General features: G+C 42.8%; 1 protein-coding gene across 8 annotated transcripts; it reads right to left on the minus strand.

Annotated features, from left to right (window-relative positions):
• Window positions 1-27,863, minus strand: GLYR1 (glyoxylate reductase 1 homolog). Of its 8 annotated transcripts, XM_055706667.1 has the most exons (17): window positions 27,745-27,831; window positions 26,121-26,202; window positions 25,627-25,663; window positions 24,354-24,433; window positions 16,266-16,404; window positions 15,422-15,664; window positions 12,258-12,344; window positions 11,272-11,328; window positions 10,112-10,162; window positions 9,899-9,972; window positions 7,972-8,071; window positions 6,734-6,844; window positions 6,329-6,430; window positions 5,068-5,230; window positions 4,428-4,607; window positions 3,804-3,928; window positions 1-3,447 (listed from the first exon to the last, which is right to left on the minus strand). In XM_055706667.1, the coding sequence occupies exons 5-17, from the start codon at window positions 16,350-16,352 to the stop codon at window positions 3,373-3,375; spliced, it is 1,455 nt and encodes a 484-aa protein (XP_055562642.1). In that variant the 5' UTR covers window positions 16,353-16,404; window positions 24,354-24,433; window positions 25,627-25,663; window positions 26,121-26,202; window positions 27,745-27,831; the 3' UTR covers window positions 1-3,372. The 8 variants fall into 8 exon arrangements, with proteins under 8 accessions (XP_055562642.1, XP_055562640.1, XP_055562641.1 ...); XM_055706665.1 differs by lacking the exon at window positions 26,121-26,202 and having other exon boundaries at window positions 6,734-6,826; window positions 27,745-27,863; XM_055706666.1 differs by lacking the exon at window positions 26,121-26,202 and having other exon boundaries at window positions 6,329-6,425; window positions 6,732-6,826; window positions 27,745-27,863.
• Between the last annotated feature and the right edge of the window lie 95 nt (window positions 27,864-27,958).

Raw genomic sequence — 27,958 nt, forward strand, 5'->3', positions numbered from 1 at the left:
TTGTGTTACCAAGAAAGGTTTTATTCTTTTTGCCAGTAGCTTTGTTAATTGCACAAAAAAAAAAAAAATCTGTTTTGCCATTTAAACATTTTCACACATCCTATCCTGAATGACAAATGTTAATTAAAAACAAGGCAAAAAAATAAAAATTCACAACCTTAATTAACTATAGGATCTATCATTGAGGAAAAAAAGAAACTGCTTTTCTTACAAGCTTTTCACAAGTGTCACATTTTCTCTTTAAAAAGGAGGGAGTCAAAAAAAGCAAATTGCTAAAACAGAAATCCTCATAAAAAGGAGCTTTACAGAATTGTCAACAATATTAAGACAACATTGACTAGCCAGTTTTATTAGAGCATCTCTCAATCCACAGCTTCCCCCCCCCCCCTTCCCTCCCCCAAATCTCAGGCCTAGGAACAGATTTAAGACCCATGTTCAGAGGCTACAGACATAAATACAAGAATCTGAGTGAGACTGACATGAGCCAGTCTCACACGGCATCTGAAATAATCTGGTTTTCACCACATCCATCCCTCCTCCTCACTTCACATCCACTTCAGAGCTCTCAGTCCTCCTCTGCTCCTCCCTGGCTCATTCGTGACCGTGCAGCTGGCTGGGCACCACCGTGCCACCCCCCAGGGACTCTATGTCCACCTGCCTCGTCAGAAAGATCGAGTCAGACTTTCCCAGGATAAATTACAGTGTGTAACTAGTCTGCACCTGCCACTCCCATGTAAATGGTGTGTGGGTACTACTGCATTTCTGCAAAACAAAACCTGCAGCAGCAAGTGGCCTAGGGAGTGGTTCTCACTCTCACCAATACGGTTCTTTGCATTCACTATGAAATACACACCACAAGACTTGTGAGCTCCTTTTGTATTCTCCCTCCATCCAGAGGCACCACAAAGTAAAAAAAAACCACCACAGGGAGATCCTCCATTACCTTTGCTCAGACCCATCCACCTTCATTCTGGCCCAAGAGACCTCAGCAGAGACAGGTTGGGGACACTGCTGCACCGACTCAGCACAGTTCCACTCTCAACTGGACCGAAGACAGTACCTCCCTCTTCCTCCCCAAAGGTTTCCTACACTACAAAACCTGTGGGTTTATCTCCTGCCCCCCAAAAAACCCTTTTCCCCCCCAAGATGCCCTCAATATACAACCCATGTAAGTGATTTCTTAACTGCAGCATGTTAAACCAAGGACTTCTGATGCTAATAGCGGAGTTCTGGATGGGGGAAGCGCAAGTGTGTCAAAGGCAGGCTAATGGCTGATTATCCCGGGTAAGTTACATGTGCCTTTAATATGAATATCTACATGCAGGGTGACAGCTGCACTGCCAAAGAAACATGTATGTATAACTAGCATTGTCCACACATACCACTGACAAACGGGCAAAGTGATGCCTAACAGATCTACTACTAGATGTTCACCACAGGACATAATGCATAACACAATATTAGCCCACAAATAATAGTGATCACAGGAGGTGAAATATTCAACAAAGTAACATTTACAGCATTAGGCGCTAGATGTCATGATTTGTAATGACCGTTTGATACTTTCGCTGTTTCTTAATAAGGTGCCCCTGAACCATATGCATGTGCTGCACAAAGCAGGATTGCTAAAAAATCCTAACCTACAGGAAAATTTCCCTACACGGCCATTAAGTTCCTAGAAAAATAAGATGGTGGGAGGGGCAGACCTCACAAATGTAACGAAACATGGTCTAATTTGAATTTGCTTTCTTTGCTTTCAGAATCCCAACCCAAGGGAGAAGATTGTGCCACTGAGAAGTGATTTTAGCCAATAAAGTTTTACTGGCGTTTTACTAACTCTCCAATCTAAAATGCAATAACCCTCCTAAAAGGCTAATACTGAGACCAATTTAAAAAAAAAAACCAAACAAAAACTGTGCATTTTTAGAGACAGGCATCCTTTGGACTCTGGGCTGCTCTATCAACAGTGAGAGCATCTCTGCTTTCTAGCCTTGGCACCTGCAGGTCAAGTCCCACGTTTCTAGACTAAAGCTCAGCAATGGTCTTAGCCTCCCATTTTATTTTCTAGTCTTTTCACAAGCTGGTGTCTGGCCACAAGCACAGTCACGGATACAGGAAGATGTCTCATGCTGTGCTAGCGTTGCACCCAGAGTAGTAATACTAAGAACGTATATGGAAAATCTGACATGTATAAAGATCACTAATCAGTACACAAAAATATCCCTGTGAGGTAGGTAATCATCACCCACCTTTAAAGATGGGCAAATAGGCTAAGAGATACAATGACCATGCAAAGGCCAAAGAGAGCGTGGAAAGGAGCTCAGGATTCTCAGTCTCTTGGCTCTACTATCATTCTTCTCGCCCCTTTCAGGTTCATCACTCTGCTTGTGACATTAACTACAATCCAAGACACCTTTGTAATTATCGACTGTGGCGGGACTGGGAAGGAAAAAAAAGAGCAAGTAGTAAAGCAACATTAACTAAGCCAGGAGCAACCCTAAGGTTTGTTCCTTCCCAAAATAAAGTATCTCTGGCCCAGTTTTAGGTTACGTTTCTCTTGCAGTTTTCTATGCAAACATGTTTGTTTCCAATGCCGTTTGTAGGATGGGCAGCTGTGATTAGCCTTTTAGGAGGCTCATTTATACTGGCATTCTCTCATTTTCAGTAAGGTTTGCGTTCCCTAAGCTATAGTTGTCTGTACAGGGGAAGACATGGATGCAATCCGTTCTTCTTAACAGTACAAGGAATTCCTCCATCAAAGTGCTGGGGAAGTGGAAGTTTAAAAAGAAACAGAATCAAGATAGCGTTGCATGCAACCCCATTACCTTCTGGAACTACCATTCTCCTCCATGGGAGGTGCTTTGTTCTCTAACAGTGGCCAATTAACAGGAATGCTCCTCACCTTACTTAAGACCAGGGGCTTTAGTGATATTCACAGGTAGATGGGATGTATGTCACCTGTCCCCTTGACGCAAAGAGTCCAACACACGCATTATTTCACAGCAAAGGAGAAAAGGGATCATTAGAAACAGCATCTTGGACAAGCATACAAAGAGAAAATTAAAAGCAGCCAAGCAGCAGATTTCTGGCAGAGTTGCCTCAGAGCTTCTGAACAAGCTGCCACTGTTCTGTTCCATGACTGTCAGTGCATGGCATGGATTTTTCTAATTACACTGCAACAATCCGAGCCCCCTCCTCCCCCCCTTCTGCCACCAGGGGAGGGCTCACCGCAGCAGATGCCTCCGTGGCAGATCTCAAAGTCTGTGTATAAAAGGAAATGGAGAGACAGAGATGGACTGGTCCAGAGTTAAAACCCAGTATCATAATAATATTAATCAATAATCATAGTATTAACAGTAAGAACGGTGCAGCCTAGTGGATGTAGGCTCTGTACACTGCAGACATGTCGTTGTCCGATTGGTCCAATGCTTTTGCTCGTTTATAGACCTAGAGAACAGAAATTAGAAAAGGATCAGTGTGTGCTCTTGTGCAAAGCTTTTCCCCAGCAGAAAAATTACTTTGCTGACCATTACAAACCAGAGAACTGCACAGTATGTCAAGTAATCAGAACAGCACAGATCAGAACATACCACGTCATGTTGAGGCCACCTGTATTTACTAATGTGACGTTCTAAGGGCTTCTACAATCAAAACAAATCCATTTCCACAGTACTCAAAATATATTTCAATTGCTGTTCCCTTGTCTATGAGACTATAGAATTTTTAGATTTTTGCCTCTTGTTGACAAATGGCTCTACTGAAGAAGTGCTGAGTAACACATCTGAACACTGAACAACTCTTACCTCATTGGCAGCAGCTGCCATGGGAGTTGGGTGGTTGACAGAATCACCCAGTGCAATAGCTAATCTAAGATCCTTCTGTATGTATTTCAGGTAGAAATCAGGTTTAAAGTTTCCTTGCAAGATATCTGTTAAGAGGAATAATGTGCAAATAATAAGCATAACAAAAGTAAATCAAGCCCACCCTGCAAAGGCATGCAATTCAACACCAAACTTCCCTTTCCCATGCTGATCACCAGGAATACTGCTTTTAACTCTTCTGTTTCTCTGGTCTCTATCTTCATCTGGCCACAGCAGATAATGTCACTATTGCCCACTGACAAAGCGGGCTCAGATTTCTAAGCAGCTTGCCCTCATTTTCACTTGTTACCCTGCCCAATGAAATCCTCACTGTGAACTCAAGTCCTAAGCAGGCTGTAGAGAATGCAGAGCTTGGGGGGATTCTCAGAAGCCCTGGCTATGAAGGGGAAGGAATGGAACTCAGCTTTTCATTTCTGGAATGCTTAAAATACCCAGAATCCCAGGCTGATGAAGATGGGACAGTTACTTTCTCCCTCCTGCCATTACATGAAACGCTGCTAGGTTGTGGCAAATGTCCTATAATAAAACAACGTAAGAGAACTTTACTTTGGCACTTCTGGTCCAGGAAGATGCTGGCAAGTTGTCCCTGATTGAGGATATCCAGAAGGGTCTGCTGGGACTGGCCAGTCACTTGAGCCAAAGTCAGTCCTTCTGCTATCGTTGCCATGAAGCTGCCTTGGACCATGTTCACAATCAGCATCATCTTGGCAGCATTGCCTACTTCACCTGGGAGTGAGACAATACCATTGGGCATTCCTCCAGGAGAGAGAGAGCAGCCTTGCTCCCCCATCCCACACAGTATTAACACTACTGGTCTCTTCGTATCAAGCTCTTGGCAGCTCTCCCTTCCTCTGAAAGACTTTAGAAAACTTACCCATTTTCCAAGCACTCTAAGGAAGGGAGAAATCATAGCAAAGAATGATTTAAAGTAAAAAAGCACCACGGATCCTCCAAAATGAGCCAGTATTTGAAAAACAAAACTTAGGCTGAAGGCTATGAAAACAGCCAAGTTCCAGAAGAACAGGCCAGTTTCCCATACTGTCCAAAGAGACAAGTAACAGAAACACTCAGGCCTCGCAGACTCCTTGCTGTGTCCTTGCACTGTAACACATACTCAGCAACTGTCCTTGCAATTCCCAGTCCTTGCACTAAGAAACTGCTTGCAGGCCTTTCATATTTTAATTACCTAGAAAAAAAGATGTCTTCCCCATTGCTTGGAAACAGCTACTGCAGTCCTCATATAAACCCCTGTCGCCAGCTGCCAGGATCACAAGCATCCCATCATTAGATAGCTGCTGATTTCCTGAGACTGGTGCTTCCAAAAAGCGACCACCCCGGGACACTATCACCTGGAAAAAAAGCATCTCTGGTTAGCTGTGCATGAAGAGCACACACTGATGCCGAGTAGGCTGCACAGCAAGAACAACTGTTCAGGGCATTCCTGTCCCCGAGGACAGAATTTTAAAGCAGAACAAAAAGCTCAGACATATAAACAGGAAAGGAAAGCACTAACACGTGATGTGCTACATCCTGCAAAGGATACTCGAGACCAAAAGTTGCTCTCACACTCCAGCAATGCTTTCCTGCATCCTTCACTACTATGCATGTTTTAAGCAGCTGAACTTATGTGCTTTTTCTGTGGCACCCTGTAATGGCCAAGAAACCGGTGCCAAAGTTATACATGTGATGCAGGAATCTTGGAAGATTGACTGTTACGATACCTTCCCTTTTCCCCAAAGAGGAAAGGCATTTGACAGATTCTATGATCTCTTCAGCCAGAGGTTTACTAACATGTATGACTCTTCATTCTTCAAATTCATGTTACATGCTACTGCACGACCAATATTTCTGCTTAAAACTTCACCAACAAGTTCACTACCTCCCCTCACTTGCGCAACAACACGCTCTGCCTTTAGGGCGGATGGCAACCATCAAGATGCCAAAAGGGAAATCAAAGATACCACATCAGAAATAATCAGAACCCTTCTACAGAAATTGTCTCTATGATATTTCTACAAAGTGGAACATGAAGACATTCTTTTTCCCCCACCAGAACATTTAAAATAAGAAAATTATACATTTTATCAATTTCAGGGCAGTACTAATCCAGACAGTGCCTTCTCCTCCAGTTTGCTACAGAACACCAATCTGGCTGTAAGTACTTAAGGGATCAAAATTTGGCTGGCTGTTTACATTAGTGCCAGCTAACGCACCTGCCAAATCTACAGGCTTTGTTGTTACCAGCAGGGAACATCTCATCCAGCTCTGTCTGCTGGTCAACGTTTGACAGTTTATTTTGTCTGAATTGCCTGTGACTTCAACATCTCCTAGAAGAAGCCTAAAAATCTTCAGAAGCATCCTTATCAACAGCTTACTGCCTGAAGCAACAAGAACTGCAGTACTGCTGCTGAATCACGGGTGTTATAAGTTCAGTTCAACGTGATTACCTGGGCCAGCTCTGTGACTGTATCTGCATCCACAGTGGACATATCCACGTAACACTTCCCGGGGCGAATACCCTGCAACACTCCACTCGGACCAAGCACCAGCTGTGGGGAACAGAAGAGCGGTAAAGCAATAGGGTGTCTGCAAAGAAACTCCAATCCTGCAGGACAGCAGTTCAAGTGAGCCTGGCACAGCAGTGGCAGACTCCTAGAGAGATATCAAAACCTATACCCCAGGGATTACTTTTTAAATGTATGATTTTTATTGGGACATTTATTTTCACATAGCTGCACAGCCCAGCATCTACAATGACCCAGGCCACCACGGTTAGTAGGCATCAGAACTGGCATTCAGTGACAGCATCTTGTAGTCTAGCTGGTGGAGGAAATATAAGAGCTAATCCTTACATCCTTTGCTGCTTTTGGATCTGACACACAGGCAAAGGTGATGTCACAGGTGGAGACAACTTCAGCGGGGGTTCTTCCCAGCCGTGCCCCCTCCTGGATGAACAAATCACACTGCAAAAGTCACAAACCCAAACGTAAGAAAAATCAAGTACAGAGCAAACGTATTCTCTAGCATTTGCTGAAAAACTCTGCTGCCGGACCCAGCTCAAAAGGATTCAGGCATACTAATTACATAGCAACTGGGTTGTCTTCTGTTGGTTTCTGTCCCCACACACACAAAGGGCTCTTCTGCAGCTTTTCTGAAACTCCAAGTGAAGAACTTCAGAAGAAAGACACAGGAAAAAAAAAAACACTTAGGTGAAATGATAAGAGATTGAAGGTTGTGGTTTTTGGAGGAGAGATGAGGGGAAAAAAAAGCCTGGTAAACAGCCACAGCAAAAGCTGTCACTGGACAGTAAACAGGAATATGTGCAGCTAAGTGACGTTTCAGTGGGCTGCTCCTTCAAAATCTTAGCTCCTTCTTACCCCATTCCCCCCATACCATCCATGTTTTGCAGTTAAAAAAATACTTTTTAATCCCTTTTAACAAAGTAGTGTCCTTCTTGCCTTTGATATTCCACAATGTCATCTGAGTACCACATCTCACTCAGTTACCTCTTTTCCTCCTTCACTACAAAGGATAACACTGGCTAGTATGTTAAGTGTAATATAGGCTCCATTTTCTCTTTGAATACACCTGTAAAACCCTTCTCCTCCTGGTCTTACGGCACAGCAGGTTTTCAACAGAACCTTTGTAACCGCAACATGAACAGCACAATGGATGCGTAGATGAAACTGTGGTCAAGCCCCAGCACTTGTGGTTTTGATCAGCTCCATGACACAATGACTTGGCTATCAGCAGTATCTCTGGAGGCACTTTACAACGCATTCCTCAACACATATGCAAGGTTGTAATTTTTCTGGCAACTCTCATCTCATACAAAATGGCAGTGGGGTGGGGACTGTTCACACAAGACTGACTGTACTGAGACAGACTACAGCTTCATCTAGTCAAAAGTGGCCACCAACAAGCACCTAGGAAATAATAACAGAACAAGGTGGCAAGCATATACTTGTGTTTCTTTGGCATCCTCTCCCAGGCACCACCGACTGGTGACTCCAGGCTTCCCTGAGCTAGAGGTGGTAACTACATGTTTAGAAAAGATTAATTATCATCTGTACCTTAACCACATGCCTACCTTCTCAGCAGTTCGGTTCCAGACAGTGACAGTGTGACCCATCTTCAGTAAGTTGGAGACAATGCCACTTCCCATCAGGCCAAGTCCGAGAAATCCTATCCTGAGGGGAAGAGATAAACATTAATGCAACAAAAAGCAATTGGAGTCAGCCTCTTAATGGTCTTGGAAATGATGAAGACCAAACCTACAGCATCACCAGCAAAAAAAAAAATCCCAAACCCAAACATGTTCTACTGTGGCCACAGCTAGAATGGACAGATAATGAGCTTTAAATACCATCTTGCTTTTATTTTGCTTACCAAGCATCCCTAAGTTTCCTGAAGAAAGTCTTTAAGTCTGCTTCAGAAGACTACCCAAATATTAAATGTTTGGATGGTCTGGGTTTTTTGAAAAATTTTGAAATTTTTTTGATCTGGGTTGGTCGATTGGTTTTTAAATTGCTGCTCCTGTGCTTTCTGTTGCCAGCCATTTAGAGACCAGCAGGTGCTTCTCTAATTAATCTTCCGATTTTTGAACTAAGTCACATGTACAACGACTTGCTTATATTATTGGACAATACACTACAATCTTTATTTTAATAAAGCCCAGCAAGGACCACTGGGCTAAGCATCGCACACAGATCAAAGACCCAGCCTCTGCTCTACAGCTGCAATTTTGGACAGACACAGAAAGGAAGTAAGAAGCTAGTACAGGTTGCCACGAGTGACAATACAATAGTCCCAGATAGATACCAGCTGCCTTCCCCATGCTTCCCCTTACCCTGCCCCGCAAAGCTGGCAAGAGTTTTGCTCCCCCTGCCCCCTTCAAGAAAAAGACAATGTGCTAACAAGTTCCATCCCTACAGTTACCTGCAACAGGAATTCCTTTGTGGTCACTGCTGCAAAGCTCCTTTTATACCTCACGCAGCCAGCTTCGTACCAAACCCACAATTCTAGTAGGAGACTCTCAAGTGTTCAGCTTACATGTCTGATGTAACTTTACGGCGAAATCTGCCTGGCAATCCCCGAATTAATTCTTCAGAATTAATCACACTACAGATGTGCTGTGGCTTTTGCAAGCCACCTGCACTCTTCCAGCTAGCCATGCTGCCTTTCCTTAAGAGCAAACTAATTTAGACAGGTCAGAGCAAGTCACTACAGGCTCCTTACACAGCTCAAACAAGGTCCACCTATCTTCAAGCCTCCAAACAGAGGAGACAGCCCTTCTCTCCCAACCCACCTCTGAGCCACACTTTCCTGAAAGACTGTTTTACCTGAACAGCTTCATTGTTATTTTGGTTCCCCTGGAGTACAGTTGAGAACTGACATCCCATGAGAACGACCCCAACGGCAAACAGCAAGCTCTGGCCTGAACTCAATTTGAACAAAGCGGAAGTTAAGAGTGAAACAGGAAGCTCAAGTTAGGCTCCTCTCACTCTAGAAAGGAGAAGGGGGACATTAGAAAAGACCAGAAAGCTCACGTGCTACACAGTAAAGCTCTTGTGCTGGGAGAACACACCTCCCTCTTCCTCTTGTCTTTTACATGCTCAGGAAAGCAACTAAATAACCCCCGTCAACTGCTAGGCACTACTGCGGAAAGATACCCTTTTATCTTCCTGCCTCGTACGGCACTCAGAAATACTGCTGCTTGGTGTTCTGCAGTATGCGCTACAGGAAACGGGCAACTGCAGAAAGGCTCCGAACTGCACATGTATCCAGGCCAGACCTTATTCTGAGTTCTTCTGCTGTACAGTCCCTGTTTGTTTTTAGCTGCCTCCCTCCCGCCCTGCCCCCAAGATCAGTTTCACACAAGGACAGAGGAGATCTGTAGTTTCAGAGGGAAACGTTAGGTTTATTTATTCTCAGTGACAAGCTGGATAATGGCTGCACGTATGAGCTGGGAAGGAGAAAAAGGAAGGGAAATGGCTGAAGTGCGTTGGAGATCTTACTTTTTGTCTGTAGGCGTGATACTGCCATTGACTGCTGTGCTGTCTGCTGCCTGGATGGAGGTGGATCCTGTTTCCTGGGGGGGAAGGGGGGGGGCAGTGCAGGGGGAGAAGAGGGGTGGGGGGGAAAAAATAAAAATAGAGTGCACAGCTCTGGAGGAACTGCAAGCCCTCATGACAATAAAGAAAATCCATCAAACCCAAGATCTGCCTTACCTCTTCACAAACCTTCAGCTTCTTTGTGATGGCTTGATAGCAGACAGCTGGCTGTATGGAGAACACAAAGCATTCAGGGGAAGGACAGTGCTGCTTTGCTCTGCTGAGCAAACAGACCGTATCCTTCTTACATAGAAACAGGCAGTTTGCCCACTCACCACCATCTGCAAAGCAGGAGAACTCTCAGGTTTCCCACAATGGGAGAAAATAAAAAGAAAAATGTATTGCAACCCGCTACACAATTCTTTTCCCACCCTGCCCCAGCAAGTCAGCCTATCTTCTGATACAGAAACTGCCAACTTTCTGCAGTTCATATGACAGACTCCCCTAAAGGGAAGGATCCAGGGCATCCCTACTCTCACATTTAGCCCAGACAAAAAAAAAAAAAAAAAAAAAAAAAAAGAGAGATCTCTAAAGCCTGGCACAGAGCGCCTTGCCTCATATCTATGCTCGGTATGTCAACGCTGGTGTGGAAGCAAAACCTTTAGTAATTATGAAAAGACACGTGGCTTTCAACAAATGTTAAGGTGAAGGCTGCTCTTTCCCATGCTGCTTATTGTGAGCTTGTCTAGATTAAAACTGTTAGCTGCTCTTAATCCTTCTGGCCCTGCCCAAATCCTCAGCTAGATATAAATCCTTTTTCATTTAACTTGATCTTTCCTTTTCCTCCTGATGTTCACTACTGAAGATAAAATCCTGCAAGACACTGACTCTCAGGAGATAAATTGGCTATATTTTACATGGAGCTTTTCTGGTCCTGGAAATTCTCCTGACATATTCAGTTAATTGACAAGTTCATCCAGATGAAGGAACTGGTAGGACAACCACCAGAGACAATCAAAGAACCAGGTTTTTAAACAGAAACCCAGCTTTTCCTACCCTTCAATGTTCAGTCTACAGAATTTACTACAACAGATCTGTCAAATCCCAGCGCTAGATAATCTTTAATTATTTAAACTATTCACTGTACTCAATGCTAATCATTCTAAACCTTAAGGTTAGAAAGTAATTGAACTACAAGATTGCATGTGAGAATCTAATTGCTGTTAGCCCCCAAAGAACAGAATTCCAGAGCTCTTGACATACACTCCTTGTACTTAGTCCCAGCAAAGGGCAAGATGCCAAGCTAGACAGAATCATCTTTTCTGCCAAATCCTCACCTTCTCTGTCTGGCTCAGCAGGAAGTGGTGAAAGTGTGGATCACTGTCCTTCACAGGCTACAAAAAGAGAAAGTTCAGGCTCAGAAACATTTCCTGAGTGTCACTGAGCAACCACAGCACAGTTCCTTCATTCTCCCCAAGCTGCATGAGAACAATAGCTTAAGGTGGAAAATATAAAATGCATCAGCTATATCAAGCAGCCTGTTTCAATTAAGCAGTTTACATTGTGTTTCGTTCTTGAAACCAAAGTCATTCAAGTCAAATTCCTGATTTTTGGACATCTGTAGGAAAACCAAACAGGATTATGAGAAAGATTAACATGGGAGGAAGAGATCTCATATCCCACTTCTTCCTCTTCCCAAGGGAATGAAAACGCCTATTTTCCAGTTTCCAAGGCACTCCTTAAAACAGCATTCTGGGAATTGGCTGGAGGTTACACCTAGCACCATCATATGCTAGGCAAACTCATATTAAAAGCAACAAGGACTGTAGGCCCAGGTATCTCACCTCCCTGATGTGAGGGAGGTGCGCTACCCTACAGTCACACTGCTCTTACTCTGCTTTACTGATCATTTATTTATGCACAAAAATGAAAGGTTTCCAAAAGCTGCTTCTGAGGAAAGTCAAATGAAACCACCCATGACAGAATCGAGACAGGGAGAGACTATCTGCATCATCTCCTCCCATTTGGGGAAGCCAGTCCCAGAAATACTTTTGAAACAAGTAGTGCAAAAATGAGTGCAGCAAGTTAAGTGTGAATCTGTAAATGGTTCCACCAAGACTGAAATCTTACTTGCCAGCATACCTCTTAATTGCTCAGGATATTGTCTAGCTTTGTTACACTACAGAAGGACAGAGAGAGAACATCTTATTTTGTTCCTACAGGAGAAAGGTAAGATCTCACTATTTCACAGCCCAGACAAAAGGCTGTAGATTTGCTTTCACAAACTCAGTTCCTAGATTGCATACGTCATAAAGTTTCTCACCTCACTGACGCTTGGTGGCCATTTAAATCCAGCCACTGTTCCAGTCATCACTCTCTTCACCGTACTCGATTCTGGAATTGTGAGGTCCTGAGAAGATAGAAGGAGGATCAGAAAGAGCTTAGAACCTGGCTCAGTGGCTGGCCACAGCACGTTGATCACATGAATACACATACAGCTCTGAAAAGCACTAGAAATGCCTTTCATTTCACATGCCTTTCCATGAAGTGTTTGTATTTAAACACACAGTGTATTATCAACACAGGTGAGGTGAAGAAAACGTGAACTGCCAACAAGGGAATTCAACCGCAGTTATGGCTTCTGGAGACTCCATTCTTTGCATATAAAAGGAATCATTGCGCTTGTGTCATCATGCAATGAGCAGAAAAGTAAACGGACATTTGCTTTGCATCAGCAAATGGACTGATCCGTCATTTTCCTCTGGTGGATGCAAAAAACCTAAATAAACGGGTGAAGAGTATCTCCACAGTCAGAGATCTGAACTCTTCTCATCCTCCTCCGTCATAAAAACAGTACCCTACCTGTTAACAGAACCTTCAAAGCATGAGGCTGGCAGTCACATCTGCTCAAGTTTCTGCACAGAATCCACAAGACAGAGACCGATATGTGGACGGCCCCATGGCACTCAACAGCCCTTGTTTTGTAATGTCATGATAACACTGAATGCGGGGGGGGGGGGGGGGGGGGGGGGGGCGGTACTAATGAACAGGTAGGTTAAAATTTATGTTTCTTATTTCCCTAAGATCTATAGGTTAAAATAGGTCTTTATGTTACAGGTCATAGACATATAGGTCTTTAAGCTATATGAAGAGAATGTGCAGGACTTCTGCATAGTGTGTGTTATCTTCCTGAAACAAGGGTTCAGAACTGGAATCACATTATCTCCCGTCCAAAATTACTTCCTGAAAATGCACGATACACCTTAGTGTCCACACAGAACCACAAGAGAAGAGCACTGTTTGCAAAAAAAGGTAAGAGCAAGAGTCACAGAGGTAACCCAGACTGACGCAACTGCTTCATCTATTAGCAGGGACAATTTAGACATCAGTCTCCAACCCTGAAGTGTCTAGGGAGAGCCCTGCACACTAAAATTCTCTCCTTAAGAGACCATGTCGCTGTTTCAACTAGTAAAGCGTGGACGAAACCTGCTCTGATACTGGTGAAGTCATGCTGGCCTTTTGAAAATATTCATATAACCTTAAAAATGAGAGTATATGAATGATCATGTATGCCTTCAGAGCATTTCTTAACAGAGCACACCTCAGCAACAACTAGATTCTTGAATTTCATGCATCCTTACTACCTGGAAAGCCAGAACTTGGACTGTGATGGGGCAAAATAACCCAAATCCCAGCAATGCAGTAATTCAGGGCAGCGACATGTATTTTTTCTACTGTAGGTTTAAGAAATTGCAGAAATCATGACAATCAGACAAGACTATGACAAGATTTTAAAAATATTTCTCAGGCTGAAAAACAGTATTAAGGCAGTACTTTTACATTTTCATGGCAATTTCTTTAATTGTCAGTACATTACTTTCCAGAAGCTATAAGGCTACTTTCTTAGACTAGCCTGCTTGTTTTCATCATCTATGGCCAGACATTTGTCATGAGCTGGCCACCTCTTTGTGATAAGCTGTTTAAACCCACTTTGCTTGCAATATGCCAGTAAAATAATTTCTACTACCACAATTAACTCAAAGCGCTCTGATGCCCTTAGGTAGCTAATACAGCAAAACCTAAGCATGCAATGGTTAAGTAATGCAAAAATCCAAACTCTCCCAGTCATTAGCTTTGATCAATTTGGGAATTAATCTAGCTCAATGACAAAAGCATTTTGCAAGTGGAGAAAAGGTCCCATGGCTTATTGTAACAGAGATACGTCAAGACACAACATCCTCATAGCAAGACCCTTTGAAAGGTGAAAGTATGTTGTTGGTAAAGTGTTTTCCCGCATCGGTCAAGTCACAAGTTCTGTAATTATTAGTAAGAATTCACAGATATGCATCCATTCCTCCCCTCCAACTCCCCCCAAAAAGGAGAAACTGATGGGCTCTGTTGTACAGCCTGATTTAACAGGAGCTGGCTCTAAAGAAAAGAGCCAGTATTTCCTTCGTAGCTAATGTCTGAAATGAACGGCTTCATTTTACTACATCAAGAAAGAGTCTGCTGTTCAACTGGTGAAAGCCAATCCATTCACAGTTTTGGAGATCAAAGACTACCATCTTGACTTGCATCCTGAAGTGCACTGAAAGCAAAGATTGCGAAACACAGCATAACGTGATCCCTTCGAAGCACAGGTGAGTAAGCAGGCTGTCACATGGTGTTATCAGCTGAAGTCTCCCAATGGTCTTCAGGTGTAGTCTCCAATGGAGCACATGCATTGTAATGATCCACTGAAATAATTATCCATTTGGAAAAGGATGATCTGGACCATAACAGTGAGTTCCACAATAAATAAAAAGGCTGCTACTCTAGATGGGGGTAGAACAAAGTATTGGTGGCTATTGTTGCTGCTACAACATCCAGAAATAACAGGGAAGTAATGGGGATAAAATAAGAATGCTCCAAGGCTGGACCTTTGTAACGGAGGATGGAAATATATCCTACAGCACAGAAGATGAAATGAATACAATTAATTCTTCTGGTGGATTCCCCAGGCTACAAGAGTTTCTTCTTTAAGCCCTAACCCTTTTAAGAATACCCCACCCTCTGTAAGTACTGAGGGTGAAGCTAACTGACTACTCATCGCTTAATCATATGAAGTAGATGAGATGGGAGAAGTCTGGAACCATATGAAGACCTGCATCTCTTCACTAAGCCTTCCTACAGAAACTGAGAGGTGCACAAACACCTTGAGAGGTGGCAAGATGAAAGGTGGAGTCTCACAATACAGCTCTCAAAGCCCTCTCAAAGATATGACTAGAGCCACTCAAAACAACTGGTAAAAATTACAGGAAGAATCAACAATATGCTTGCCAAAGGTACCAAGCAGCCAAATGGTCTAAAAGTAGTAACATGGAACAGCTTTAAAAAAACCTGATACTGAACTGACTCTTCCTACTGGCCTGTTAGTCAAGGTGCCAGTCAACCCTAGAGTCCAGCTGCAAAGTCCACAGGGCACTGGCGGACATGCACAACACAAACCTTCTCATCCTTGGGTGGACGCCCCCGCTTTCGGGGGCTCTGATCCTGGGCTCTTTTCAAAGGTGATTTTGATCCTCTCTCTGACGATACAGAAGAGACCCTCTTTTTTCCTTCCCCTGTGCCCTTCTTCAACTTCCCTTCAGACAAACTGGCATTGCGTTTCTCTTCACCAGCAGATTGCTTGCCTCTTTCTTCACTGGAATTACGCCGATTCTTCTCTTCATTGGAGTTATGGGAAGACGCCTGAGAGATTACAGAATAGAAGACGGTAAGGAAAGAAGAGAAGAGCTGGAATGATTTTCATGCAAAACCAAGGATGTGAAGGACCCTGTGCTGATTACTATCAAGCAAAACAACAGCACAGTAATTTGAAAACTATGTATTTGTTAGCTCTTTGAAGTCTGTGAGTGAAGTTCCTTGTTAGTTCTCCTGCAAAAACACATCAGTTTAAGTAAGCAAGTAACAGAACAGGCCACTTGAAGACTTGCTGGGAGCACGTGCACATATATGCACTTCTAATACACTAAAGACAAGATTAGTAGGTATCAAATTCTAGCTCAAGACTTAGGACTGATTTATCAAACCATTGTAAGCAGATCAATTAACCTCTTCAGTTTCTTCATCAGTTTAACAACACCTTTTTTCCCACCAAACAAGACTGAATGGGGAAGAAGAGAGGATAGGGGAAAAAAACACCCCAAAAATGACCAACAACAAAGAAATGAAAACAACCCTCCCTCCTCAACTTGCCAGAGGCAACAAACTCCTTTCACTAAAAACGAATCTGACCATCATTCATGCTAAGACTTGTTTTGACGCACACAGTAAAAAAAAACCCACTCACCTGGTCCTTGCCTTTGGTTTTTCTAAGAAACTCCTCTACAGCATCCACAGCTTGCTGGAAGCGCTTACCCTTGTTAATCTTTATCATTTCCTCTTTGTGAGGGTGATAAGGCTTCAGCTGCTCCACTTTGATCCAAGCACTAGAAACAAATAACAACTAAAGTTACTTATATTCTCCAAACAGCAATTTTCTCCCTTTTAGAAACACACAGATACACTTTTTTCCCCAGGGCAACTGATGATAGCAGCCCAAACTCACTTGCTTTCTACAACCCGAAGGGCTGTGTGATTTCTGTATTCACGGAGAACTTTCTTCTGGCACTTTTTCTTGGTTTCTCTGTCAAGTTTTATATCCTCTTACGCTAGCAGTGTTCCGCCCTAAGCATTATTCACATTCTCTATCAGGAAGACAGCTTTTGGATGTGACCACAGGTACTTGTCTAGAACAAAGGCAGTCTAGTGACTGCTCCTTTATCCCCAGGAGGAACACCTATGATCATGTGCCTCCACACAAGGTAGACAATAATATAAATCCGCTGGAGAGGTGGTTTAAACTGGAGGCCACGTAACGATTCTGAGCCATCAATCCCTTGTTCAAAAATACTGTGCACACACAAGTGTCTGCAAAAACTGGAGACAAAACCCCCAAATTACTTATCTCACAACAGAGCTGACCACAAAAAAATGTGAATACGTTCATCAATAAGCTGTGGAATTTGTATTTCTGATGTATCTTGATATTCTGCATGAGAACAACATTTTCGTTTTTGAGTAAGAAGAACCACTTTCTTCACCATTGATACTTTAATATAAACTAGTACAATAGCAGAGTAGTAACCTTACTGCAGTCCTATAAGGAAACTCAAATTACTTCCCTGTTTCCACTGCTGCTAAATAGGACTTCCTGACATTTACCAAATGGCTAAGTAGGGTGACAACTCCACTTTCCTTCAGGGCGACAAGCTCTTCTACCACTCCTTCACCGCAGCTTAGGGGAATGCCTTCACTTTCAACACTTCTTGTGGCTCCCACAGAAATTAAGACTACCTTCCTCTCTCCAGGAAGGGAGATTAGACTACCTTCCCCTCTCCAGCCCACACTTACCAGCCATTGTTACAAAGCTACTTCCATCCTACTGAAAATAGACCCAAATTAAATTTCAGACAAGCTTTTCCTGAGCTAGGATGGCCAACAGTGCTTCTTACCATACAGCAGCCCAACACACAGCACAAACGAGTCTAATTGATTTTCTCTGGTTCCAAAACATCTGTGTTACAACCATTGACTGGACATTACGTATAGGTTTGAAAATGTTCTCCAGTGCAGTCTAGCTCCTGCAAGCAGATGAAATGGTTTAACAGCTGCCTTTTCAGACACTGTAAGCATCATGTCATACAGCTAAACTGAAAAAGGTGAAAAGAATAATAACAATAATAATAATAATAATGCTTTGCTGGATCTTGCTTGTCTTCTCTTCATGAAGCAGTAAAGCCCAGTAAACTCCTTCATAAAAACATCATGGAGATCTTTCTCTTCACTGGCATTAGTTATTGTTTGGAGTCAGCAATCAACTCTTTGGGTTGCATTTGGAGAGATGAGGCCTCCCGCTAGAACTGACTGCAAAAAATGCTAGCATTCTTTCCACACTGCCAGTATAGCCCACACCGCTGATCCCACCATAGCCTGGAAGCAGAACCCAGTGCCCACACAAAGCTGAATTCTTTTGCTTAGTTTACATCATCTTCGTAATAACTGGTTTAATGTAATATAGTGGTTACTACTTTCAGACTAGAGCCTGCCGTCCAAACAGTTATTCAGAGAATCCCTCTCAGGTGCCCAGACATTATAGTAAAACATATCTTGAAATTCTCTTATACTGTAAAGCTCTTCTGCGTGGCACTCGGTGACAAAGCATCCATAGGTACTACACAACACCAGCCCATGAGAGACCTTTCCATTACATATATAAAGGAAACAAAATTTTTGAGCACATTATAATAAAGCATGTTAAATGTTCTTGCCACATTTGAATCTCTAAATAATATTTTCTTCTATCAAGGCACTCCCTTAGGTTTCTGCACATCCTATTCTTCCTCACTGCACATGCTCATTAGCTTCCTTTCTCATTACTTTTCCTTTGGTATGGAGGAAGCCTGAAGAACACAGTTTTTTGGCTCCTGGCTTCAAATCTGATCCCCCAGGACAAAGAGCTAGATATCTCAGAGACAAACTAAAAAGCAAAAAACAGTCTTAAATGTTGCCTCAGGGTGAATAATAATAATAATAATAAACAACCAATGGTCTTTTCCTTTCCAGTTTATTCTTTGTGTCACCTACCTTAACAACCTTCTGTAAGATACAGACATGTCTTGACACTGAATGTCTGTGAATCATTTGCATGCATTATTTCAAATGCTTAAAAACAAAATCACTCATGTTTATACACAAGATTTCTCTCTGTTAAGCCAATAACCTCAAAGCCAATGAAGGCTAATATTTAGATAAGATGTCCCTGGGATACAACATATAAGAGGTACTACTATTTCTCTCCTGACTCAGCAATGAATTAATGCCCTAAAAAAGCATTAGTGACATTACATTACTGAAGATGTCACATTTAAGATGAATTTGTATTCATATTTCTGCAGAGAGTCATCTGGTATTGAGTCACCTGGTATTCGTAAAAAATGGGCTAAATGGAAAATGAAAAGATACAAGACAGCTACATGTTAGTAATGGGTTTCTCTGCTCATTTCTCCATACCCTTCCTCATCCCCTCCAAAACATTCTCGTAAAACCACTACTCATAAAATCTACGTTATATTCATGAACAACAATCAAAATTTAGTATGCTTGTAAAGCAGAGGCAAGTATAAATGAAAGTGACCTGGAGCTGCATGGAAAACAACAGCACAGAAGCGATGCAAGCAGAGATACCAGATTCAAATCCATGAAACGAGCTTAGCGCAGGCAAGGAGACTGTAACTCCCCAATGCCCTAGCCACTCTCTTCTAAGAGTCTAAGTATATCAATTCCTGAAAATAAACCGGTGAAATAGAAGTGGAGGATATCCATAAATGCTCAGTTTTTGCAAGCCTTACAGTTAGGGATGAAAAACAGTGGCACTGTTATCTCTGAATTTCCATTACTTACTAGTCTGGGGAAAATCTCATAAACTTTTACACTGTAGCAGTTCAGATGCCTAGTCTAAATGTTAACACAACCGATTTTGAAAGTCAAAATAAAATTGATTGGTTATCCCAGTGTCTGTGAGCACATAACAGAGAAATAAAGATGGGTTTCCTGCTGTTGAAAGGAAATGTCCCAATTTTCATCAGTAAAACAACTCAGATATCTGAAATCTGGAATTTGGTATGTAAAATTCTTAATGGAAAAAAAAAAAACCAACCAAAAACCCAAACATAAATGACCACGCTAAATTAGAATAAACGTCTGTCCATGCAGCTGAAAGGAGGGGATACTAAGTAAAAGAAAACAAACAGCAGGCCAATACTGAAAGAAATTCTAAGTATTAGATTTTTCAAACGTGTGCAACAAAATTTTCCAGAGTACTTACGCATCCAAAGATACCAGTAAGAAGTCCAAAAGTTTTGACTACAGTAATTTTCAGCTATGGCACTCTGCCTGCAGAGATGTCTTAACATCATTCCAGCTGGCTCTGCTATACAGCAGTCTGGCTACACTAACACACAGCTCTGCATGGGATAATTTGCCTAACAGAGACACTGTAAGCTATGTAAGCTAACCCTCCTGTCAGTTTAGCCATACCCTCTGGCTCCTGACATCGCCAGAGATTTCCAAGTCCAACATCTGGCAAACTTACAGCAACTGTTTTCTGATGTCAGGACCTGAAAGCACATTTTAGAAAGACTATATCCAGCAATTTCTCTCTCCTTGAAAAGCAAGGAGGACAGTGGCAGAAGGGTAGGTGTTTGCACCCCAGCAGGATATGGAGGATGGGAAGGCAACAAGTGCAGTGCTAAAAATCACTGTGCCTGATGGAAATAGGCTGCAGATTATTATACTTATCTTGGATTGCAAGCTTCCTCCATTTTTGACTCAACATATCAAGTCAAGAAGTGCCCCTTGACCCCACCACATTTAGTGAGACTATTTAGTTCTGTACTGATGCTTCAAAAAGGCACAATGAGTAAGAACAGAGTGCTCCAGCTTCCTATTAAGACTTTTGGTATACATAACTTGCAAGACCAGACCACTTGGCTATTACTAAGCCAAGCCAAGATTATCTAAGCGGGGAAGAGGGTGGGATGGGAGGTGAATGTGCGCGCGTGTGTGTGTGTGTGTGTGTGTACACCACACACCTCTGATAACTGCAGGACTCTCCCTAGTATTTCTACAAAGCACAGTATAGAATGATACCTTCAAAGCAATGATTATTTCTTTATTTTGAGTATTATTATTTCAGTTCTGGCAAAGTCATAATGAATTCCCAAGCAGGACATGAGGTGCAAGAGTGTTTTGAACAAGATGAAGCACACCAAGACAGACCTGCAGGCTATGGCCTGCCAGTCTGTTAGTTCTAAGAACTACAAGCAATAAATGCACATACATAGCAATGTCTTAAGTTCTTACACTGCAGTTACTTGACTACTGGAACGATCTACAAAGATTTCCTAGGACTAGACTGTAGCTTGGGAAATAAAAGGGGATCTTAAAAACTATCTGAAAAGCACAGTTAGAAACACGGTTAGGAGGTTAAAATTCCACTTCTATTTAGAAAGACTAAATTTAAATTGTTGTTTACATATAACTGGATGTTGTCTATGGGCAGGAAACATCATCTCTCCTCGATTTTAGATGAAAGACCCTTTTAACGTGACTTAGTTTGAGAAGAGACACTTGAGGAAAAGAAACCAAACCTCCCAGGCAGACCAGAAAACATCTCCCTATCAATTTGGAGAATAAGTTAGTAACAAACATTACGTGAGTATGTGCATCACAATTCAATCAATTAGAAATGGACATGGATATTATATTACTACTATGAACATCAAGGTGGCTTTCACTGTGGTAATTAAGCAAATTCTTCTTCCATGGGTAGAGAATCCTTATCTTCCAGAAAGCTCTAACTAGTTAGACTAACTTCACCAACACAATAAACATAAAGAGCACAGAGCTCAGTAGAAATTTGATCAAAAGCCAGGTCTTAAGAGCACAGTCTGAATACAACCACGCTCTCACTTTTATGTTTTTGGCCAAAACTACTTACAGCCTTTCAATTAATGTATTTCCTTAGTCACTGCAGCATTGCTCTGGGCCAGTAAGTATTTGTATTCAGTTCACAGATAAAGCAAAATGCATTTTCTTCTGCACTGCATCCTAAGCTATTCAGGATTTCACAAATCACCAAAACTTACCTATACACCACACCAAAGCCACTTCCAAACTCATCAGTATGGTTTTGTTCACCCCTCCACTGCACTCAGATGCATGCGCACCAGTTCTTACTTCTAAGCAGCTTTCTCCCTAATCTTTGATATGGCAAACTGGAGCCATGTAAGTCAGGAGGAAACAATTTTTACCTAGCCTGAAACCGTGGCATTTCTGGCCACAGCAGTCACCTGGAAATACTCAGAAAAAACCAAGACTATAAAGTCTGAGACTGCCTACCCATTGACAAACTGGCTGGCAACCAAGCTCAGAGGTTTGTGAGAGGGATTCTACCCAGCAACTAGCATCACCTTCACCTTACACACACTGAACAATAGGCAAATAGCTTAGGGCAACATGGGAAACGGTCTGGAGCAGTCTTATGAGGAGCAGCTGAGGGAACTAAGGTTGTTTATTCTGGAGAAAGGAGGCTCAGGGGGACCTCACTGCCCTCTACAACTACCTGAAAGCAGGTTGTAGCAAGGTGGGGGTCAGTCTCATCTCCCAAGTAACAAGCAACAGGACAAGAGGAAAGAGCTTCCAGTTCCCCCAGGGGAGGTTTAGACTGGGTATTAGGAAACATTTCTTCACAAGGGTGGTCAGGCATTGGAACAGGTTGTCCAGGGAGGTGGCGGGATCACCACTGCTGCAAGTGCTTAAAAAAATACATAGATGTGGTGCTTAGGGACATGGTTTAGTGGTGGACTTAGCAGTGCTGGGTTAACGGTTCCACTTCATCTCTAAGGTCTTTTCCAACCTAAACAATTATATGATTCTGTATCCAGATCCTCACGTGCTAAACCTCGACACAGTAAGGCTGTAAAAATGGATCAGTGGTATAGTAACGTCACCTTACAAACCTGAAAGTCGCAGAGTGAGTACAGTGCTAGGAAACAGAGGCAATGTACACTAGAATGTCAGTATGAGCAAATGTACCCATCACACCACAGACTACAGTCCATGACGGAACTTTGCATCCTCCTATTTTCATTATGTAGATTACTGACATTTTGTTTTGCCAGCTACGTATTTCCACTTACTGTTTATACACACCTAGAAAAAACTACTTGCAAAACATGTTAGTTTACTTGCATAAAATAAAGGGATTGTCTCTTCATGCTCACATTTTAAGTGAAATGATGTAAGATTTTTCCTGATTTGGTTCGTTGATTATGTTCTAAGCACGCTGCTTAGACCACCAGAGCTCTAACCACCACACTTTTTTTATTCCAGGTCAGGAAAGAACAGGCACAACAAGCTTCTCTCTCATCTATAAATATTATTTTAAAAGAAGAACAAAGGGGGCGGTATTTATTTCTATTTAATTTTCAGGTAGGGTATGTCAGTTAAAGAAAGCAAATTTCTAAAACATGATTATCTAGCGGGAAATGATTAAATAACATAAGCTACAGATGGGGCAGGGAGGGAAGACAGGACAACAACCACACTACCTTACAGTGCCAGACGACTGGATTTTCCCTAGCCAGAGCTCTAGAATTGTGTGATAAATCCCGATTATTTTGCAGCTCTGAACTCTTCATTTGCAATCATGCTGCTAATCTCAGCTACAGTACTCCAGACACATGACCACTTTTTTCAAACTTGTCTTAATACAAAATGTCTCTGCATTTGATTCAGTAACGTGAAATACAAGAATCAAGAAGAATCAGGATAGAAATAGTCAATCTCAGATTCTGAACTTGATTAGATCAAATAGCCCTGTTTGACAATGCCACCAGCAAAAAGCACTGCCTCAAATCAATTTTCACCTGTTGGAGATCCAACAAATGTTCCTATTAGTATGCAGCATTCACTTCTACTCCTTCTACTCCATCAAGTTTAGAGCACAGTTCTTAATGGAAAATTATTTTTAAGTATTGAGCAAAGAGTTTAGCAGTCAAAAATAATTTCCTTAAAAAATACCCATTAAATGGTCTCGGCTCGTTACCTTTTTTCCAAAAAGTATAGAGTTTTCTACTCATCCGCAGATGTTTGTAATTTTCTCCCTTACTGCATGACTTATGCAAAACAACAAAATAAAGGGAAAACTGAATTATTAGCAAAACACTTTTTAATTTCATGAAATGCCCAAATTCTCAGGGTTTTGGTGTTCCCGACTCCCCTTCCCCCAGTTTGTAAGTACCTAAGACAACTACGATTTTCTATGCCCGTTTAGAACCAGTAACTTCTACTTCCAAAAGGTAGCCTGCAACAGTTTGGGCTTTTTTAAACTGTAAAGTCTTCCCAAAGCACAGCAATAATGTTTTCAGTCACCAGGTATGACAGTATATTCTTTTATGAATGGCAAGTGTATAGCTGTTTTATTCTTCTGGCAGAAAAACAAATGCATACTTTCAGCTTTACCCTTCTTATACATGACTACATGCTAAAATCTAACCCAGTCATATCACACCAACTCCCTGAAAAACGGCAAGCTACCAAGAACTTTCCTTCACAGCAGCAACTAAAATCCTAACATGACTGAGTACATAAGCCTCTACAGTCTTCACACATCAACACCAGCGGCTACAGCATGCAATAATAGTTAATTTTTGTGTAGATCAAAGACAATCCTTTGCCAAGTAACATTGCACTGTCTTAGCAAATATTTCTTCCACAAAATATACGTATTATATGGCACAGTATTTTCACCAGATGAAAACAAGCAGGTACATACTGATCTTCTGTTCCAAAAAACTTCACAAAGAAGCACTTTTTTCCACGAGGTTTCTTCAGATCTTTAGGTGGATTAACAATCTGAAGGTAATTAGAAGTAAAAGTTAAAAAGCACATAATGAAAATTGATACTCTGCAATTTTACTGTCATGTGTTACAGCCACTGTAGATTTATTCCTCTTTCTTAATCTGACTAGGAAGAGAACTTGAATCTGTTAGAAGTCTTTACAGTAAATATGTAACCCATGTATTTCCTTAGATATGGGTATGCTGCAGCAGAGTGAGAAAGTACCCAAACTCCACTTGATACATCACTACATTCTTAGTGAGGTTTTCTTGTCCCTATGCCCAACAGATAAGCTAGCAATCTTTTTTTTTACAAATTAGGAAGTCAAATAGCATTAATACAAGTTTGTTACGCTTAGGTGACTTTTAGAAGTTACATTTAAAGCTTTGTCTTTACTATAAAGTTTAAAATATTAGCAAGGAGAAAAAGCTGTCATTCAGTTACACAGGCAACATCTGAAAAACTGGAGGGGAGCCTGGAGTTAACTTGATCCAATAACCAAACATCTATTGTTGCCAGCCACATTGACAACACTGTTCCCTGCCGCATGCTGTTACCTCAGCATGCTTAGTCCTCTCACCTACACCAAAAATAAAAACAAAATTCTTTCAGAGAAGTAGAAACAATAATGGCATATATAATCCATTTTTAAAAATCTTTTTTTCCTTTCACCAGAAGTAACCCCAACCAGACCAGAAGAGAACTATGCCCTACACCCAGGAATTATTACTCAAAAAACACAGCTCTAAAACAGTATCCTGAGAAGTCAGGCTCTTGATTTCTATTATTTAACACAGTGCATTTAATCAATTTATTATAGGAAGAAAGAAATCTGTCTTGCAGAAATTGACAGGGATTAAATAACTACATATGGAAAACGCAATCGGTTCCAAAGCTGGATGAACTTCTCTCTGTTGCTTCTCATTCCATCTGAACTAACAGCTGTTAGTGACAGGCTGAACTTCTAGATCAAATAAAGCCCTAAGCTGGTTCACAGTTTAGGTTTGTGGGGTATATATTTTAAAAAAACAAAATACCCCACATTAATCTTCAACTGAAATGCTTTCAGACAATGCTTTCTCTGTATAGAAGGAAAGAGCAAAACCAAAACAAACAAACTAAAAAAAAACAACCTAGGAAAGCAACAATAAATAAATAATAATAAAAAAAACAACAAACCAAACCACCACAAACAACCAAACCTCACCTTTCCTGGCCATGGAGGATACCGGCCCAGCTTCCCCCTGGAGAAAAAAAAAAAAGTTTTAGGCACTAGAACCAGAAAAAAAAATAACTAGCTCACATCTACCTTTTTGCATTACATTGTATTTTTCATATTAAGAGAGTCACAGTTTAAAGTGACCTACTGTGAAAGGCAAGGTGCGCAGCTGGCACGCAAGCATTGTATTGTTAGATACTGGCACCCAAACTAAGCCTCCAAACAGTCTGCATGAACTCACTGGACTATCAGAATTTAAGTGAACTGAACAGCAGCAGCATAGCTGTCACCTGGAAGATACAGTGCTTATTACTCTTATAAGACTGGATATTCCCTCACAAGGAACTGAAAAAGACTCTTGATGCAGGCAATCAAACCAAAGTTCAGGTCGGTAACTTATATCCATCCAGACAGTACAATCTAGTGAGCAGAGCAGCCACCGATCTCCAGCTCAGAGAGCTGAGACTCTTAGTTGTTCTCACAGGAAAGCATTAATGGCGGGGTCCCCTGAACAGGTGTTCCATTATCACGTTCTTCAGGTGCTCACCACCACAGCAAGACGTGCTAAAGATACAAAAGAGCCACAAAAAAAAAGGCAGAAAAGTTTATTTCCTACACTTGCGAATGTTTCCATTATGAAAACTACACAAAACTATGTCTTCACAGAGGAGAAAGAGACATCAGTCTCAGCCCTCAGCACGGTGGCTTTCTCATTATCTTTCCCCCGTCACTGGGGCTACAATACTCTCAAACCCTTATCAGTCACTGTCTTGCAAGAGACTTGCAAAGAACCTGCGGAGCCCACCAGCTCCTGAACCAAAAATTATCAACAAGTGGCACTGCAGCCCCTCCTGGGACAGCAACACTACAGAGATGATGCAGTAGCGATGGTCATGCAGGAACACTGCCAAGAGCTGTTGCTGTGATCGTGTCTCATATTCACTGCTTCCACTCCTACCGAAAAAGACATTCATCAAAGCCTTTCATATGTTACTGTCTTATTGTTACAGTTCTTCTGTGATGGCTCTAGGGATAGCGCCTGCCCAGGTCGTCATGTACAAAACTAAAGCAGGATAATCTGCATTCCAACAGTGACAGCTGTGCACTCCCCAAATCCTCATTTAAAAAAAAAGTTTCCTAAAAGGAACCAATCTTTACTTCACTATATAAATTATACAATTTTACAGCACTGTCAATTTTTCAGGTGAGAAACTGCAGTTGTCACAGTCTGGAGCACACACTTCTTTTTGTCTGGGATATAAATATAAGTGCATGCACTTGCGTATTGGGGATTACCTATTTCTTGCAGGCCCTAGCCTATTAAGTACAGCAGAGCCTATGCACTTAAAAATCAGCACTTACAGGGCTCACTGGAATCCCCCCAGTTCTCCTGATCGGGAAGTACAAAATCACAGCTCTCTGACTATTCGAGGGTAAAACTGGAGTGCGAAGGGGAAATGGCTTCTGTGAGCTTCAACAGAGCCATCCCAACCTGCAGAAAACCACTTTTCCCGGATTGTTGCGTTGCTTCCGTAAAGCACTGCCCAGAGACGGTATCGTCGCTCTCCCTCAACACCTACTAACTTATTTATATCCTTTCTCGCCTCCCTTGGGTGAACACCGTATTTCTAACCGAGCCCCGCAACCCCTCTGTCCCGCTCCATCTTACACAGGTTCTTTTACAGGCCGCCTCCGGTGCCGGTGAGCGGAGCGCCGAGCCCGCCCGCCCTCGGCCCGCTCCAGCCCAGCCCCACGGCCCCACACCGCCTCCCGCTGCCGCCCCCCCTCACACGGCCACCAAGGGACGGCGGCGGAGAGCCCCGCCGGCCTTGCCAAGCCCCTCCCCGCCCGCAGCCACACCCTGGAGTGCCCCGCGGCGACAGGGTGACAGCGCCGGCCTCGGCCCGGCCGGGCTCAGCACCCGCCGCGCCGCGCTCCCCCGAGCCGAGCGCAGCCCCGCCGCCGCCCCGCCTGCGCCTCCGCTGCCGCAAGCGGAGTCTCAGCCTCGTTCCGCAACAGACAGCCGCCCCGCGGGCCGCCGCCGCCGCCGCCCGTCGCCGCCGCCCCGCTCTGCCCCGCCGCCGCACGGCCTGCCCTGCCACTCACCACACCAGGTCTCCGAGCCTCAGACTCACGGCCGCCATCTTACCGACAGAGCCACCAGCCGCACCGCGCAAGGCCTGCCGGGACAGGACGGCACCGCCGCGGGGGGGGGGGGGGGGGGGGGGGAGGGAGCGCGGCGGCGGCGGTGATTGGGCAGCTGCCGTCACGTGGCTGCGCGGGCTGTCACCAGCCGCTCCCCCGCGGTACCGTGCGAGCG

Source organism: Falco cherrug, chromosome 4, assembly GCF_023634085.1.
Source record: "Falco cherrug isolate bFalChe1 chromosome 4, bFalChe1.pri, whole genome shotgun sequence".
Taxonomy (NCBI): domain Eukaryota; kingdom Metazoa; phylum Chordata; class Aves; order Falconiformes; family Falconidae; genus Falco; species Falco cherrug.